Raw genomic sequence first — 19,107 nt, forward strand, 5'->3', positions numbered from 1 at the left:
GAAAAAGATGCCTGAAGATGGGTATAGCTGGTAGTCACGAGCTAAAAAACACAATAGAAACATAGAACCAAGTGTTATCAAGTTCACCACCAAATTTCAGATAAGGGATAAAAACTTAATTTATTAGACAGGTTTTTCTAAGAGGCGTACACAAACTGCAATTTGTACATTTTAAAATATTTATTAATAAATATTTTTATTTATTTATAAATAACTATTATATACCAATATTCCCTGTTGGTAGTAATCACAAAGTAAGTGAAGTATAAACAAAAAGATTTCTAATATTTTTATGTTTTTTTTTTGTATTTTCTTCTGAACAATAAATAAAAAATATAATTTTGAAAATAAATAAAAATGTGTAAAATCAAACCAGGGGAAGTGACGCATGGACCGAACGAGGCGTTCATTGTCAATACGATGCACACGTGCCACCGGGAGGCTGAGCTGCTCCTGGCACAGCCTGTAACAAAAGAAGAGGGTTGGGTTGGGTTCATATATTTGTAAATCTGACTCTGAAAGAGTCAGTGCCTCCCCACCAATGAACCTCACCGCATGTCGCTGTTGTAGTATGTTTACGTTCTCTCTCTGAATGTGACAAAGGGAAGTTGTATGTGTGTTAAATAAATCTTAGGACAAACCAACAAACCAGTAGATGCACTGAAACCTTTTCCTCACACTTTTTTTGATGGCTGTGTTAATATTGTTTAATAGTTTAGCATTTATAGCTTCTTTTTATGTTGCTTCAATAATGTTAAGCACATATTGCACATAATCGGAGGTGCATTACTTTAAATGCATGATTCTCAAAGTGGGGTCCATCGCACTCTGTCAGGGGGTCCGCATAATTATTTTCTATAAATTATAAGATTGTGCTGCATCTTATCTACTGTACAGATGAGGACCATTTGTGCTAATAAAACCAGCATATTGTGTCCGTCACTCCCACCCACATTAACTTGGGGCACATTAAGTTAAAGCACTTACTGAAAGTCAGTTTTAGATTGGTAAATTTGTGTCTGGATTTATTAGGATTCAAAGATTCAAGAATCAAAAGCTTTATTGTCATATACACAAAATATACAGGTTAGTTGTTGTCAATGAAAATCTTTAGTCCAACAATTCAACATACCGACATAATAAAGAAATAAAATAGTGCGATAAAATACTGCAAGAGACATAATAGTGCGAGTAAATACAGGAATAAGTCAAATATATACATATAAAATGCTACTGTTCGTTTTCTGAAAGCTTTTAAGATCAATTACTTAAAAAGTATAAATGCTGTCAAGTAAAATAAAATGACTCTTTGTTTAAAAGTATATAAGTGGTATTAACATGATTCAAATGTGTTTCTGTGTATCATCATGAAACGTGGTTGAAAAGTTTTAGAATACAATTACCACCAATGGCATCTAAAAGTACAAATGGTAGTAAGCGTACGCTATGTCGGTGTTACGATTATGAGGAGGTTCTGGAAAGTTTTCTCCCGTGTAAGGAGTCTCTCCCTGGGCTCAAAGTGTTTGAGAACCTTTGCTGTAACAACCAACTGCAGTCGAGAAAGCAAGCATGTGGGACAGCATGTCTCCATGGTTTATATTGTGCGATAACTGTATGTGAAGTATAACTGCCAACAATTCTGTCACAGTCAACTAATATATGTGTGCATATTACACACCAGCGTAAACTGTTGTAAAGTTAACAATTAATATTCATGCATTATGGGAAAACCTTAAATTAATTTTTATTTTATTTTATAATGGAGCGGTAACAAATGTGCCATTTAGTCTGGCGAGGTTCAATATTCTTTGCGCCAAATATTCGTAGTTCTGTGTCGCCACAATGAATTTTCATTGTTTGTGACAAGTGGCAAAGTAAATCTTTATATAATAACTTAAAATGTATTTCGTAGACCTGACGCAATGTATTGCAGACACATTGCTAAAGATACAGTTGCAATCATAATGAAATCTCAAAAACATTTTAATAATAAAATATTATATAAAAAGATTTAAATTAATTTCACTTGAAAATGTAATTTTTAGATCTGCAGACTGGTTGAGAAATCTGAAAAAGCATTTAAATCCCAGCTACAATAGACTGTGAGTATACTGAAATAATAACATGAAATGTAAACTATAAAAAATAATAATACAGTTAAATAAAATAAAAAATAACCAGAAAATGTCTTACTTATAGAATCTTAAACATAAAAATATGATAAACAAATCAATCAGAGTACTAAACTCAGTGGAAGCTGACACTTGTTAGTTCTGAGGTTGGGCAATAACGTCATACACTGGTGCCATGTCTGTTTTCTGCAGTGACATGTAAGTTTTGTCCTCTGGGTTGGGTTTCACCTTTCTTCTTGTGTGCCTTTTGAAGAGAAGAAAGAGTGACATTGTGTGTTATCTAAAAGTCTCCAGTGCATTGACAGAGCCTTCAAAGCATAAAATGATGATGTTGTGTAGTATCATACCAAAGGAGCATCAAGAGGATTATGGCGATGACATTTACAATGAGAGATACAACAGCGATGACGCCCCAGGGATTCACTGCACTTGGTCCATGTTGAATTACTATGAGAAATGACATTTTGTAGATTGTATAACTGTTCAAGATTTATGTGAATGATGTGAAATCAGTGCCGACACACTTTACGGTTACGGTGATGCTGCTGTTGACTGTAGTGTGATGACAGAGCACAGAATAAATATGGATAGGATAAAGTGCAGTACTACTCACAGGTCATATTCAGAGTCAATGTCTCTTCTGCAGTGATGTTGTTTGTGAAGCTGACCTTACAGGTAATGTTGGTGCCGTGGTGTTCAGCTGAAGAGTTAAAGGTCAGAGTTGAGCTGTGTCTCTGTGTGACAGCAGTCAGGTGTTCAGTCTTGAAAGCAGTGAGGTTTCCTGTGATGTGAGAGTCCTTCTCTCCTGCTCCTCTCCACGTCCAGGTGATTTTGGGATCAGATCCAGAACAGAGACCAGGAGCAGTGCAGCTCAGTGTGGTCTGCTGTCCCTCTGCCAGAGGAGGAATCACCACTGTGGGCTTCTGGATCAGACCTAATGGAAGAGCAGGAAGACCACGAGTGGAGTCAGGTGAGCAGCCTGAAGGTCCGTCACTTAAATTCAGGCTAAAATAATCAAATACTTTGTTTAACATTTAAACGGGACAATAAGAAGGCGTTCTATCAGGTACTGCTGCAGTTACTACTGGTTGCCCACAGAGGTCGACAAATGCTAAACATTACTTCATGCCCCGTTAAGATTATAAATACACCAAATATGTTGGTGCAGTTCATAGGCACACACATGAACATCTTCACTTTATATATTTGTTGTAGCTCTCCATACCTTTAACAGAGACAGCTGCTTTTGAAAAGAATGTATATCCATCTGTGTTCCCATCCAGAACACCTTTAACTCTGAGTCGATATGATCCAGAGTCTGACACAGTGAGGTCGTTGATGATGATGCTGCAGTTCTGACTCACTATAGGCTCCAACAGTGAAATCCGTCCCATAAACCTGGACTGAATGTTGTTCTTCTTGTTGGTGTGGAATACAATGTCAGAATCTCTACATCTTGATTCCAATGGTTCACATTTGTACCAAACTAAGTGTTGGGGTGTAAAGCCTGAAGTACTACTGAAAGAACATGGTATCACAACACAGAGTCCAGCCTCTGCTGTTATTTCTGCTTCACTAAGAGTCATACAGAATCCATAGTCACAGCGTGTTGTCAACCCCACTGATGCATCTGTTGATGAAAACAGGGGGAAACAGTTTATTCCAATTTTGACAATACACAATGATATTTAATAAACGATGAAGAAAGGCTATACTCCTAACAGACACAGTACATGGACTGTTTTTGTTTTATAAAACTGCTGCGGTCAGCAGCGTTGAGCAAACGACAAATACAAATTTCAGCATTTAAGATATTTCTTCATCTAATATCTTTGGTAGATAAAGGTTTAATTTAAATAACAATCTATTGCAGAGTATACAAGTGAATAGGTGTTTTGAGTAGATTTATTTGTTTTGAACTATTTGTGTAGAACATTTAAAGGGACATTTATTCATGCAAATGATTTCTGTTTATTATTCACAATTCTTTTTGAAAAATAAAAAATACTATTTAATAATAGAGATACATACCAGTGTCAGCATTGCTGCCTCTAGCAAAGAAAAGCAGAGTCGCCCAGATGAGAACAAACATCCTGATCTGAGGAGTGAGACAGTCGGTCAAATTCTTGTCTCTCTGAAGCACAGCCAGTTTATACAAAAACAATTAGAAGACAAACAGGAAGTGAAACATTATAAACTCAAGGTTTACTTACCAGCTTTTAGCATATCTTTTGACTATTCCACCGACTACTTACAGTCGACGGCTCATAAATGCAGCTACCACTTTACGCACGGGTGTGGCTACCTTGACATTTTCTTTATTGCAAAACACAAGTTCCTATACGAATAAAGTTTACTCCAATTATCTTTAACAACTCAACAACACTAATGCATTTCTCTTGATGATATTATGCAATCCCTCGAAAAGATATTTATAAGATAAGATAAAAGTTGTGTTTTACCTTTTTCTGCCTTGCTCTCGTGCCCTCTTCTCTGCACAGTGATCTCAGACTCTGCTCTTAACGGACTCTTTCTCTCCTACTTCTCCTTTTCTGCTTGTTATCGTGAGATAGCAGCCTGACCTCATCTAACTTAAAGACGTGTTGTTCATAGTTTTTCAGCACATATTCCCAAACCTTTTTTGTCAAAAGCTATTAGTGACAAATCTAGCAACTTTTTATTTTGAGAAGTGATGGCCTATTTCAATGGCAAAATAAAAAAACAAGAATCAACAAAAGGAAGTTCATTTGTAGTTCTACACGTATTTAGGGTGGTTTTTTTTACACGCTTTTTGTCTCTCCCACGACGTTATTCCTCTCTCCTACAGCGTCCATTCCAATTATGCAAATCATTGATTTGGACAGCCAATAGCTACTTTCCTCACTGAGGAGTTGTCAACACTCTCTTCTCTGCACAGTCATCTCACACTCTGCTCATATACTTTATCTCTTCCTTCTCCTTTTCTGCTTGTCCTCGAGAGAAAACAGCCTAACCTTACTTCTCTAATTTAGAGACGTGTTGAGCAGCATAGAGTAGGAGAATATGATAATGTCTTTCATTTACACATACTCTAGTCTACACAGTGTGGTGTGCACAACTGTAAATGCTCTGTATTATTGGCTTATATTCACAGTGGCAGTTGAGTATTGATGGCTGAATTAGAGTTTTTGTCACTGATGAAGTGACAAAGTGAAGTGAAGTGTAATAAATTGGTTGCTGGTCTTCAGGTGCTGATACAAATCTGTGTAAATCTTTAAACAAAGTTCTACACTGTATTTATTGATATGCTTACCTGTATTCACCTAAAAACAACAGTAGCCCATCTAAAAACAAATGAACTCTGACCCATTAAAATTCGTATTACGTTGTAACGTCAATAAACCACGTTAACTTTGCGAGGGTTGGTGTTTCCATTTGACCATGTTTCAGTTATGTTTACTTAATCAAAGAAGTGAAACCAAAAAGTAAAAAGAGAACATTTCAACATAGTGATGTTGCTTTCAAACAAACAAAAACAATAGACAGCATGAGAAACAGACGGTTCACAGTTTGTTTTCTATCAATAATCAACTGTTTCCAGTTGCTGTTGTTTTTATTTTATTTATGCTTGCGTGGAACTGAAGACAGATGAATTTGCTTGAGGCAGGAAATACTTGTTTAAAATAAAAGAGCAAGCAAACTACATCATTGCAGAAATCTTACTGTTATTAAGTAACAGTGCAAAACCCTGATCTGAATTATTGTGTCAATCATATACAGTATATAGAAAAAAACAACTCATAATGATAATTATGATCACCACAAAGTATAGGATATACACATTTGCTTTAAAACACACTGTGACAAAAGATTAGGTAAGACATATTTGATATCTTTACTTAAAAATAAAAAACAACCTGTAAAACTTTCAAAGAGAGAAACTTGTTATTGTCTTTGTATAAGAATACTAGCCCGTATATTCATCTTTAAATCAACAGTGTCTTAATAAAAGGCTGATGTGAGTCAGAATGGGTGGTTGACAAAAGCTTCGTTTACATGCACAGAGAACTGCATTTTTAACTTGTTTTGGCTTGAAGTGTGTAAATAATGCTGAAAAGCTGAAAGCTCTTTGCATTACATACTTAAACATTTTGTAAACCTGCTCAGAGTTCTTCAATCAAATTAAACACAAAGTTGGCTCATTTGTCTGCACTATGCATGTTTAATTTAAATACTTCAAGCTTGACTTGATGCAGGATAAGACCAAGCAAAATTATTTCCAAAAATATTATTCCAACAGTTACTGTTATAAGAATACTAAAATAGTGACATAGAGGCCTTCGCTTAGCACAGCATTATGGGTATGTTTTGATGTCAGATTCTGCCCTGTGCCATTTAGGACCTAAGGCTTCACCAACATGGTTTATTCAAACTTGGGTTTTGGCAGAGAGATTTATTTGCGTTCATGTAAACATTTTAAAGTAATTTCTCTAATTTTCTTTACATATTGCCAGTGCTGCCTATGAACAGTCTACCCATATATGGAGTTACAACAGAGAGAGGATGTTGCTGTATGTTGATTGTAAAACCAATTAGAAACAGCTCACACAGACACGCTGCTGCCTTGATGAACTTAATCCATCATTTTAAATGAGACTGCCACAGTGCCGTGTTGTTTCAAAACATACATTTATAAAGCTTTAGTCATAGCATGTGTATCAAAAGGACTTTCAATCTTCAAGAAGAGATCATTGCACATCTCTAGCTAGATCAGTACATACAGGGTAATGTCTGTTTAGGAAGAGAGCATCAGTGGGCAGCTTTCCATACTTGATGTTCAACACACTTTAGCAGAAGATTTTGGAACTTTGTTTTAGTTCAATATTTTAGAAATAATGTCTTGCAGAGAAAACTGACTTGGTAATTGTTTTGCGTGATTAATTTGGATGACCAAATTGTTTATCTTGATCTTACATTGTTAAAACAATCCAAAATACAAGACACGGTAAAAATCCAATTCCATTTTCACTGCATATGTAATTGACAGAAAGTGAAAATCATCAATCGTTACCTGTTGTCGTATTTAAAATGGCAGACCGTGTTAGTCAAATCAGGCTGCAGAGTGTCGATGAGTTATTTTTAAGCACTTTTGAGAGAAACGGAGACGTATGACCTGACTTCCTGATGTACAAGTCAGGCATTTATATCATGGGCAGTACAGTTCAGCCTGTGAAAACTTTAATGTCCTCATAAAATGCTGCTCTGAAAAAGCTTTGTAAAGTCTGAAAATATACAGAGATACAAACTCGGTGCATGGAGTTTGAAAGACATTTACTAGGCAGGGAGGGTCTAACTAAAACATGCTATTAGTTGCATTGTGGGTAATGTAGGATCCAGTGGGTTTGGAAATTGACCCATGAAATAAAAGGATATCTCGGCATCTGCTGCTTTGATCTGTCCCCTTTCGATGGTTATTAGAAACGATTGCTAAACACAGCAGGTATTATACTTTAAATCAACCTCAACAACAGTCAATAAGAGGGTCACTCCCTGCATGTAAACGCAGCCTATGATTTGACTATAGTGCACTCTAGTTAGAGGTTGGTACTATTTACTAAGACACTATTCAGTCAAAAGTATTTGAATGATGTGTGACAAGATTGTTTTTACTTCTCACACTTTTATCCATAATGTAATACTTAGATGTGTGCCTCAGTCATGCAGGGTATTTACTGTACATACTGGCATCCATTCCCTAGCTATACATCTTATTAATATATATTATTGACACCATTATCAAGTTAGACTATTAGTGCGCTTTGATATTACATCACGGGTTCATCAAATGTCTTTGAATAACATAAACAGCTGGCAAGTCAGCCTCACTTTTTGTCATTCAAACATCTGATGCAACCCTGTGAGAGAAAAGCATCAGCTTCTCAAGTGAAGCGATGCTCAAACTTCCCAAAGACCCCAGTCATCAATGATCAGTGTCCTATGATCTTTCAGCACGATTTGAACACACACACACACACACACACACACGCATACACACACATTGTCTAAAAGAGATAACATTTGGCCACTCACGCTAAAATATGTTGTGCTTTAGGTCTGTATTTTCCACATCAATCGGAGAGCTAGAACCCATGCTTTATGGAGAATAAGTAGGAGATGAGACAGAAGTTTTGAGTTGGACACTGTGCAGAAAAATCTCCCAAAATCTCCACACATTCCACAGTTAACTGGAAACTGCTGGACAGAAGCTGGGATATTTCTCAGAGCTGGACAGTGTACCATTTGAATTTACAAAACCTCTTCAATTATAATCAAAAGTGACGGTGACCTTTTCTTTTTTCATTTATTATGAGAGGCTACCGAGTCACAGCACACATTAAATACAATTATGTGGAAACAAGATGCTGAGATGCGTTTCCATCTCTCGCCTCAGTCGGTTATCTTCTTAGGATGTAATTAACCAAAGGAAAGAGAGAATCGAGGTTTGCTCTCTGCTGACGGACACACATAAATATAAGAGAGCAAAAAGCACAGTAACTCCTTGCCCTGATGCTTCGACTGGCAGCAGACACAGTGACAGTTACAAGACACAGATGTAGAGCAGATAGTGAGACGGATGTGAGCACTCAGATGTCATTCATTTGACAATCACAAAGAACATAGAGAAAGCAACAAAAACACGGTCGCTAGTTAACACTGCATGTTTTAGAGCCTATGTACTACAACTGAGGCTAGGAATTTAAATAATTCACTTTACATTGTCCAGTGGGTCATGCTCCGACCCATAAAAGTTCCAGTTTTCCCAAATGATGGTAGGTGAAGGGGCGTCCAATGGAGGAGGGGCAGCATGAAGGGAGAGTAGTGGCATTGGGTGGTACATTATATGTGACAAATCTGAAGAAATGAGAAACAAGGAGGCATCGAATGCAGAATGAAATCCAGTTGAGGAAGAGGGGTTATTACACAGTTTATGGGGCAGAACATGTGTTGTGGCTGCCACTGCGTCTCGCATAGCCGAGGGATCAGGGAAGGATCGCGATTCATTTGGCTTTGATTTCCGTGTAGTTGCTGTCATCATCCCCCCTCCCTGAGGCCCCCTCCCTGGACCTGGCTCCGATAAACTCCAAAGCAGCGTAATTTAGCTCTTGCTTCTCCAGCCCTGCCATAGAGCCCACAGGTTGATAATCCCCGTCTTCTCCCTGCAGACAGAAGGACCGATCAGCTGCACACATCACTGGCAAGGTGCCGGTGACACCTCAAATGACAGAAGAGCGCGACGGAAAACATAACGAATAAATGTTATTGGTTACTGGTCGACAACTGACAAGGTGACTGAGATGTTTCTTGTTAGTTTGGCAATTTGTGTTAGCAATGAGGCAGCCATGCAGAAGGCGGATTCAGAAACAAACGGCAGTGTACAGAACACAGAAGCTGATATGCAAGGAGATGTATCTGTCACTGAGGCTTGTGTTTTTAATGGGGATTTGTTTAGGAACCTTACCGTAGTCTCCTCTAGAATGGAGTTAAACTTTGAGCCCAACAGCTCTGTCTTAAGCTGTGCAAGAGTTAGGGGAGAGAAAAACAGAGAGAAAAACGCAGAGAAGCGATGAAGGCAAGAGAAAACAGTGTTCGGAAAGGTCATGGTTGGAGCTACTGGACTGCTAGTGGGAGAGACTTCTTCTATTACCTCATTTTCAGAGGTCAAAATTGGGTCTCATAATTTACAACTTATTATACAAAACTGTAACCCCAAACAATCTGAGAATGGTCATCCAACCCATCCTCCATCATAATCATAATCATTGACATCAGCATGTCTCACCACTTTCTTCCTCAGATTTTGTTTGTCCTTCTTGACTGCGCTGTAGTACAAAGCTGGGTTCTCCAGGACCACGTCCTGCCTAGGGTTGCCATTCTCTCTGGGGGACGGAGTCACATAGTCAGACTCGGTCTCGACTGCCACTAACGCAGGGCGACACGCCAAGCCTGGGCATCCATTTTAAAACAACAAGCTCTGTAAGGTTAAGCTGGAGGCCAACTGTGGATGAGTGACGTGGTTATTTGATGGGTTTAGTCGCTGAGTTCACACCCACTTCAGGGGTGATTTGTCAGAGAAAGCGTGCAAATTTGGGGGTTCAAATATACCTTGAGGCTTAAATAAAGCACCTTGGTTAAGAGAGCTACCTGGATTTTATTTAGCGTAGCAGGTCAAGGATACAGAAGCAGTGTCAGAGCAGGGAATCGAGCCTGCAAAATATAAGGTTAGTCCAGCTTGCTAACCGACTCCACAAGGCAGCCAATGCGGTTCTCCAAGGATTTCAACGGGGGACTTGTCGTGGAAAAGAAACTGCTAAATTGCTCAAATGGTTCTCACGTCCACATCAATCCCACATTCACTCATATTCAATGTGCATCAATGTGTTTTAGAATGGATGACTAGGCTTAAGTGTTTCCTTGGATTTCAGAAAATGCTTAGTGAGGAAAATGACTACTTCTGCCTCTCCATTAGTTTGTCATTTATACTCACTTCTTGTTGTTGTGGCCAACGTATCTCACTGCTGCTATGATGAAGGCTATCACCGCCACTCCACCAATGGTGCCAACTATAACTGCCATCATGTACTTTTCTGAAAACAAAGGTGATTCAAATGAAAAAGGTGAGGCTATACAAGTTAATTATTGGTCAACATATCGAACAACACATAGAAAAACTGTGCACCTGGCCGACAAGAAGAGCATAGGGAAGGCACCATCTTAAAACTGCAATATGTCAACTACTAAAAATAAAGGGATTGTTCACTTGATGCTATCTTTGTTGTCACGATCCCATGAAGAGCCCAAAAGCAATAATGTGTTGAGCATGTTTCAGACTAATTCCACAAGAGCTAACCATGTGATGTAAAGTTTAAAAATTAGAAGTAGCACATAACAAACATAGCTAACAGCCACTCTCTCCGTTGGAAACAAAAGCCTTTCAACTGTTGCATTTGGAGTGAAAGAGCTCTCAATACTCCTGCACCTAAGTACATCCGTTCCCACTTAAGTTGTACATTTGTAAAAACAAATATGTAGTTTCATTTCTTAAAAAGGCTTAATGAGCCCCTGAAACAGCTGGGCACTCTGGGCATTGTACATCTTAGCAAATGCTACTCATACAGGAGGAAATAGTGCATTTGTTGGGGACTATTTTCTACTGCAGATCAGTACAATATTTAATCAACAGCAGCAAGACAGCTTATAAGTGAACGGCTCAAAATAAACATGTTCCTGGTAATGAAGGATTATGTCACAGTAAAACAGTGTGGCTCATTTATTGTACAACAATGGAGCTCTATGGCACAGAGGGATATATATCAGGCTCTGTCTCCGCAGACAATACTTCTATTTGCTGTTAGTTTTGGTCTTTTCATGAGAGTTGTTGACAATAAGAAAAAACTAGAATATCAGACTTACTGCTAGAAATTCGGATAAGATTTGATCAAACATCACTACAAGAATCTCAAGTTTGGGTGTACAGTTGGTCCCAACTCACTCTCCTGCTGTAGCTCCAGGTGTACGCTCTCTCTTCCGTACGTGTTGTAGAAGCTGCAGTGGACGTTGACGGCGGGGCCTCCGTTGTCGACCCGCTCGCCTTTCTCCCTCAGCTTGATCATACCCGTGGAGGTGTGGCCGTCTGTGTGCGTGTAGAAGTTGTACCGGCCGTCTGATTCGTTGATGGTGATGTTCACATCGGGCAGATAGAACTCAATGGTGGGTTCAGGGTTACCTGTGGCTATGCAGACACACTGGACACCCTCCCTCACCACCGTGCACTTTGACTCCTCCAGAAGGACCGGGGCATCTATTGAAGGAGGCAGAGAGAGCTACAATAACAGCATTGAATATGAATATATATACATTTTAAACCTAGGTGTTTCTCTCATAGTCATGCTTCATATTTAAATCTGAGCAAGAGAATTGGCTAAATTAAATTTTGCAATTCATATAAGCAGAACATTGTACTTTAGAGACTTCAGAGATCCTCGATCCAAGCATTGCTGCGATGCTGGTGACCTGCAGATTATTATTCTATGTCCATAATGGCACTACTGGGTGGCGTAACGCAGGACAGTGAAGCACTCACACTCAACAGTGATGTTGAAGGAGCTGCTGGCTCTTCCGTGCTCGTTCTCAGCCAGGCAGCGGTACTGTCCGTCTCCCTGCGGTGTGATCTCTAAGATCTCCAGCACTGACAGCTCGTCAGCAGTGATGGTGCCCACCAGCTCCCCGTCTTTTAGCCAGGTGAGGGTTGGGGCCGGGCTGCCCTGAGTGCTACAGTGCAAGGCCAGCGAGGATCCCTCTAGGACCGTCATAGAGTCGTTAACCAGAGGCTCGCGGGGAGGGTCTGTAAAAAAATGCATCATTCATTTGTTGGAGTCGTATTGCCTCCTGGTGAAAGTCAGTCTTTGACTCTGTCTCTTTAGCTGCTAAAAGCTCCACCATGTTCACTAGCTATGTGTCAGCTATTAACTATCTGCAGTGGGTTTTTAAGAGATAAAAAAACAAAACTGAGAACAGCTGCTTGCTGCATCCAAAAATGACGCTATGAGAGCAGTGAGCGTGAACCAAAACAAGGAAGTTGTGTGCTGGACATTTTAACAATGAGCTGAAACTCACTATAAGCTGAAGATGTGGGTGATCATTTGCTGTTGGTTCATCAGTATGCGTGACCCCAATAAAATATATGTGCATTTTAATGAATGCAAATGTTCAATGGTTAGTTTGGGCAGAGATTTCTGGCCCTCAAAACATACAACTACTTCAACCTACACGCATGTTTAGCTGTTCAAGAGGAAGGTCAAAGCACTCGTGCTGTGTCCCAGTTCCACACTACATACTAATGACCTGCAGGTTCTGAGTATGTAGTGCAGTGCAAACAGGAAAAAACTAAAGTATACTCAAGTGTGTCAGTGTGCATACTAAATTTGATTGTATAATGTGCTATTAGTCAACACTATGGAATCACAATGAAATGCCCAAAAAACACCTCACAGCTGCAAAAAGCAAAACATTGTGGACTGAGGTTATACAGCTTCAGGCAGATAAAAAAAAAAAAAAAGAATTGTATTGAGTCACAGTCACAGTCTGATAGTGTCTTGTCACTCGGTGTTTGCACTGAACAAAAAAGTACATTGATTTATGACGCTATTATTATGTTGTATGGATTTGAGACACAGATCAAATTTCTTCTGCCATCGCTTCCTCGTGGCTCTGAAAGCTCTGCAGTGCATATTGATTTATTGATGAAGCAAAGATAGTTTGGAAATACTGAGCGTCCGTATCAACAGCAGCTACAGTAGAGGGGGGGGATTTGAGAAGTTTCTATGAATGTTTTGAGGCTTTTTATTTGTTCCCTGTTGAATTCCATCGTAGTTGAATACAGACCGACAACAGCTGTCGTCCTTCACCCAAACTTTTTAAGAGCCAGATTGTAAGCCTACAGAGGGGGATTATCTGGTACTATTCCTTTAATATTTCAGATGGGAGATGCTGTGTCCCGATTCCCTAGTACATACTAATTGTATACAGTATGTTTGATGGAATTAGGACACCGCAGCTGTCTCAGAGGACTTACACTTGACAGCCAGGTACAGTGAAGTGTTCATGATGCCATAGCCATTGTCCCCAACGCAGGTGTAGATTCCCTCCTGCGCAGGCGTCAAATCGTCCAGCGAGAGCGAGATGTTGGACGCCGTGTCCCACAGCAGCTCCTCGTCTCCGAACATCCAGGGAGATCCTGGAAGGAGGGTTACTGTCCACCTCGCAGTGCAGCATCACAGAGCTGCCCTCCATCACCTCTGAGGACACGTTCACCCACACAGAGCGTGGAGCATCTGGGAGGGGAAGTAAGGCGGAGAGTTTTATGTCCCAGCGCTCATGTGCCTGGACAACACTAAATGACTGCATATTAAAATAATAGCTTGATCTTTCCTGCTGAAACAGATTTTGCAACATGTGACTTTGGGAAACCTCTGAGTCATTAACTGGAAGTGAAATTGGCTTTTCTTTTTCTTTCCCTTTGTCTTTCGTTTTGCACTTTGAATCGTATGATTACACCTTTAAAATATAGAAAGCATGGCTGGTTATTGGCCTTAAAGTGGGAGGTGCTTTTAACTTACACTTGATGTCCAGAGAGATGAGCCTCTCATAGACCAGTGTGGTGTTGGGGTAGAAGACCCTGCAGCCCAGGAGCTGCCCATTGTGCATGGGCCTGGGTGTGAAGGTCAGGGTGCTTGAGAGTACTGCTGTGTTGCTCTCCTCCAGGTAGTCAGAGCTGAACTCCGGGTCGGGCAGGTAGTCGGTGTACATCCACTGGATCTCCGGAGTCAAGTCGGGGCAGTTGTCCGGAGCGTAGCATGTCAGCTCCAGACTCTCATCGCTGATAATCTCCTCTGGACGTCGATGTTGGGTTGATCTAGAGGACAGGAAATAACTGGATTTCTTAATAATAGTAAGAGGAACCTTACTTGTAAAGCTGCATTTATACTCAGAGATGCAACATATACATATATACAGATGCAACAGATCAAAGTTAAGCAGACCGAACCAATCAACACAATAAAAGAGTAATCAAAACAATAACACAAAATAAAAAGGAAAGAAAGGATGGAAATAATATAAAAGCTAAAAAGGGAAGGTTGCCCCGAATTTAAAAAGTATATTTCAGCCTTTGTGTTGAAGTGATTAAAGGCATAACTCTAATAATTATTACATTAACTATTACTGATTTTATATTTCTGGTTTATTGGTTACAGTTTAATGTATATTCGCCTCCGATCAGGGACTTACCCAGAACTTTGAGCTCAGAGAAGTCTGGAACGTGTACATGTTGGCTCCACCGAGGTCAGCACGAAAGTAGTATTTCCCTGAGTGCTCTGTCCCGATGTTGTTGATGAGCAGAGTGCAGTTCCTCTGGTGCAGGTCACCCAGCATCTTGGTGCGGCCCTTATAGCTCTCGTGCACAACATCTGTGCGTGATTTGAGACAACAGGAGGGAAGTAGTTGAGGGTACGGCTGGCCGAAGTACCAGATACCGTGAGTGCCGCGGTACGGCCTGATACCAGACGGGATACATGAAGGTGCACGGGATGACCACACAGGAGTTTGTCATGGCCGAGATGTCCCGAGGGTACCCAAACGTTCCACTGGCAACTGGGCATCTGAGAGACGATCAGAGAGTGTAAAAAACACTGCATGCATCGAGGGAAGTGTGAGGTACAAAGGAAGAATATGTTCTACCAATCAAACGAGGAAGAGGAACGTCTTACCATGTGATCAACAGCAGTGGTAAGAGCAGATCCAAACACCACATGGTCTCTGCTCAACGCTGGAACGTAGACCTCTGGAACACATAAGATCCCGTCAGTCACAGCACATGTATCATCAAGAGAAAATACCTTTACAGCAATGGGGCTCTCCATGGAGTATAACTTTTATTAAAAACGGAGCTTCCCAAAAGTTGTACAATTTCCGCCCACAGTCTTTTTACACTGAGTCACTGATCACCACATTTGGAGCGAGGCGATGTTCGCGTCACAATATGTTCCTGTGCCAAATAAGACCGTGTTTTGGTTTTTACTATCGCCAAGAAGCATTTCCAAATTCATATTTCTATAAGTCATCACAGAAGGCTCAGGGGTCTTCGTCTGAGCACATTAGCTCTTTTTATTCTTGAGATTAAACAAACCGATAACACAGCAGCAGCCATGACTGAAAGACATATTTATTATTATTATTTATAATTTATTTATTTATTAAAAACAGCACGATGCACGATCACAGGAAGGAGAACCAGCAAACACATAATGTAAGTCAGTTTAGAAACTAGAAATTATATATATGTCTGTTTCTTATCCAACATTCCTTTACAAAACACATTGTGGACTATAAACAACTGGATCAAGTGACGAGAATGTTGCATGTTGCAATGCCAAATGAACAAAATAACAGAGACGTCCCCTTGTTACAGTAAAGATGGTGAAGAAACTGAACTTCCCTAAACATCAGACTCTCTTCACTGAGTGAGCAAAGTTACATTTCACAACTTAAATGAGCTTTTTGTACTTTTTTGTTCCCATTATAAAATATGTGAAGGGCTTTGGATGTATTGCAGCTACTTATATTTTTAACTTGAGTTAGTTGTGTTAATATATACTTCGTTCTCAGTCCGCATTCCTTTTAAATAAATGAAACTCTTTTATTATGAAAGGTAGGTGAAATGTGGGTTTACCTTGAAATGCTGATGGTTAGAAACAGACAGACGCTCTGCAGGACAGCTTGTCAGCAGCTCCACTAGAGGGTGTTCACTCACACCCAGACAGCTTGACAGCCTTCTTCTCTGTAAAAGAAAAAACTAGTGACATCAGCATCATCGGGCGATGACATCACTCACAGCCCCCTCGCTCTCACGGAGCCGTAGTAAGTGGACACAAACGCCACAAACACAGCGTCAGCCAGCACCTGCTTGCTGCCCCTCAGTGGAGTCACTCATTACAGTCGCCATACGTAAGCCCAATGAATGACACTCAGTGTAGACTGAGCTCTGACACAACAGCAAACATCAGCAGATTACTGATACTATCTGCTCTGTAGGCTACTAGAAATAAATCAGGTGGTGAAGAGGAGAGACCGGCTAACAATATTCAGTGATGACAAACAAAGAAATGCCACTGCATTTATTAATACGAACAGCACCAGAATGGCACGTAAATCATTTAGCATCAAAGCAGAATTATGTTTTGTTCACAAGTCCCACTAGAGATGGTTTTGCTCTCTTGAACTACAAATTGTGTCTTGTGTCAGGGTTGTTTTCCTCTTGTCTTTCATAGTCTAAATGATATACTCTCAGTTTTGGAGCCACATTGAATATTGGTCATTTATATACATTTATATAAACACCTACTTTTCCCCCATCAAATACATGCTTTTGTAGAGTTATAGCTACAGCCTCTTTCCACCCTACTGTCGTATTTTGAGTCCAATTCATTTGCTAAAAAAGAAACCTAATGCATAAATAAACAACGGTAATTCTTTTGGCCACAATAATCGGATATCTTGACAGCCTCTTGGTCTCTATGTAAATAAAATTAGTCATTTTTTGTTGAGACACTATGCTATCTCTGATGATATGATATCTGTAACAGGTGTGAAGGTGAGGGAAGTGTAATCTGTCTACTAAATTATTTATTTTAAACCTTACCTGTACATGCAAATTAAGAAGACGATGCCGCTGAATTGAATGAAATTAAACCTCATGATGATGACTTTGATAGTTAGCTTCAACAGGTAGTATAATTAATCAACTTTTCCTTTTGTAAATACAAATATAAAGTATGCTGGCTTTGTGCTGCTGTTTCATTAAAACAAGGTTTTGTGAACAACTCCTCTTTATTGTGACAATACACAATTAAAAATAACTAATAATTACAGTTAATAATAATGAGAAAGGATTACCTCTCCAGTCAAATCAAACTAATGTGCCGACTAACACCTTATGATAATAACAATAAATATGTAATCGCTCCAACAACTCCTTTTTACTTGTATTCATTCGCTTAGCATTGACTGCTCCTACAGTAATATTTAAAGATGTTAATTTACACATGTTTAGATATTCTACAGATTTAATGCTGTGATGTGTATTAAACATTCTGCAGGTAACAATAATGCAATTGTAATGAATGTCTTTACACTCATCTATGTAATGTAATGTCACTGCTTCATCTGAGTGTTTATCTTATATCTACCTTTTCAACACGCTAACCAGCGATAACTCTTGTTTGTCCTGTTTGGAAGAAATGTGTAACAGTTTAAATGCTATTTAAAGAAAATGTATATTATTATTATCATGGTGAGTGTTGCTTGTGCAGTGGATGTAGAATTAATACGTGCAGAAGTAGAAGCAGAGGATTCAGCCTCCTGCTGCAGCAGCCGGTGTGTGCAGATGGCAGGCCTAAGAGTGGATTGTATATTAAAGCTTCGTGATTAACACGTCTCAACATCCCCCAGAGAATCCATGACCAATATTAGCCTTGTTGTTGGAGAGAAGTGAAAAATGCTGTTGTTTTGACATTGCAAGTGGCCATGGATTTGTCCTGCTCCTCATCATGCTGTCACAAATGCGTAGATATAACTTAAAAGAAGTTTACTTGGCAAATAGTTGCCTTTTACTTTTACCCATATGCCACTCTTCTTTAAACTTGCAATACATATTATTTCACTCTCTTTCAACTCTTGTTTGGTCTCTACCAATTCCTGAGGGAAACATCTGACTCTTTAGCTGCTAACATAACATCTAGGGACTACCTGCTCCACTGTGTTCTGCAGGTAGTCTCTAGATATCTGTCTGCTGTGTGGAGCTGCCACAGTGGGTGTATAAAGCATTATCACTGTCTCTTGTGTCTGAAAACAACGCTATGAAAGCAGTAGAGAGTGAACCAAACAGTAAAGGTGCAGACCTGACGGATGCACACTGAGCTACAACTCACTATAAAGTTCCATAAAGCTGAGGGGAGCTGCAGATTCACATGATAATTATCTGCAGGTTCATTACTACGAGCGATCTTCATTTCATACATTGTTGTAAAAATATTGATTACAGCCACTTCAAAAATCAACATCTCACAGTGAAAGAGGTCACATCTCGAGACGTCTTGGCCCATAATGACGCATCTGTTGGCTGTGACAATCCTAACTTCTCTCCAACGTTGCGTCAAGCTCCACCATCTGCACTGCAACAAAAGGCCAAGAGCTGGGCGAGTGTTGTCCAGGCAGAGAGGCCGTGCATCAGCAACGGCAGGAGAGAATGGAGCCGAGCAGCCAGGCAGGGCCACTGACACCACCCCCAACCTCAACAACAACAGCCTCATTGATGGGGCAGACAAACGGCTGGCTCAGAGCTCACAGCATACGTGTGCGCACTTAGATACACACACGCGAC

At 39.9% G+C, this 19,107-nt stretch overlaps 1 protein-coding gene, 1 long non-coding RNA gene and 1 pseudogene across 3 annotated transcripts; all 3 read right to left on the bottom strand.

The window, feature by feature from the left end:
* Window positions 1–1,042: 1,042 nt before the first annotated feature.
* On the bottom strand, window positions 1,043–4,750 carry LOC115020870 (sialic acid-binding Ig-like lectin 14). Of its 2 annotated transcripts, none has more exons than XM_029450895.1 (6): window positions 4,595–4,750; window positions 4,164–4,230; window positions 3,358–3,762; window positions 2,746–3,066; window positions 2,480–2,579; window positions 1,043–2,376 (listed from the first exon to the last, which is right to left on the bottom strand). In XM_029450895.1, exons 2-6 carry the CDS (start codon window positions 4,222–4,224, stop codon window positions 2,268–2,270), a joined length of 996 nt encoding a protein of 331 aa, XP_029306755.1. In that variant the 5' UTR covers window positions 4,225–4,230; window positions 4,595–4,750; the 3' UTR covers window positions 1,043–2,267. The 2 variants fall into 2 exon arrangements, with proteins under 2 accessions (XP_029306755.1, XP_029306756.1); XM_029450896.1 differs by having other exon boundaries at window positions 4,164–4,266; window positions 4,595–4,749.
* A 939-nt stretch (window positions 4,751–5,689) lies between these two features.
* LOC115020998 (myelin-associated glycoprotein-like) lies at window positions 5,690–15,328 on the bottom strand (annotated as a pseudogene).
* A 109-nt stretch (window positions 15,329–15,437) lies between these two features.
* LOC115020871 (uncharacterized) lies at window positions 15,438–18,927 on the bottom strand. The gene is made up of 3 exons (XR_003833689.1): window positions 18,793–18,927; window positions 16,399–16,506; window positions 15,438–15,510 (listed from the first exon to the last, which is right to left on the bottom strand). It is a non-coding gene; the product is annotated as an uncharacterized LOC115020871 (long non-coding RNA).
* Window positions 18,928–19,107: the final 180 nt, after the last annotated feature.

The sequence above is a fragment of the Cottoperca gobio genome, chromosome 16 (assembly GCF_900634415.1).
Source record: "Cottoperca gobio chromosome 16, fCotGob3.1, whole genome shotgun sequence".
In the NCBI taxonomy this organism is placed as follows: Eukaryota; Metazoa; Chordata; class Actinopteri; order Perciformes; family Bovichtidae; genus Cottoperca; species Cottoperca gobio.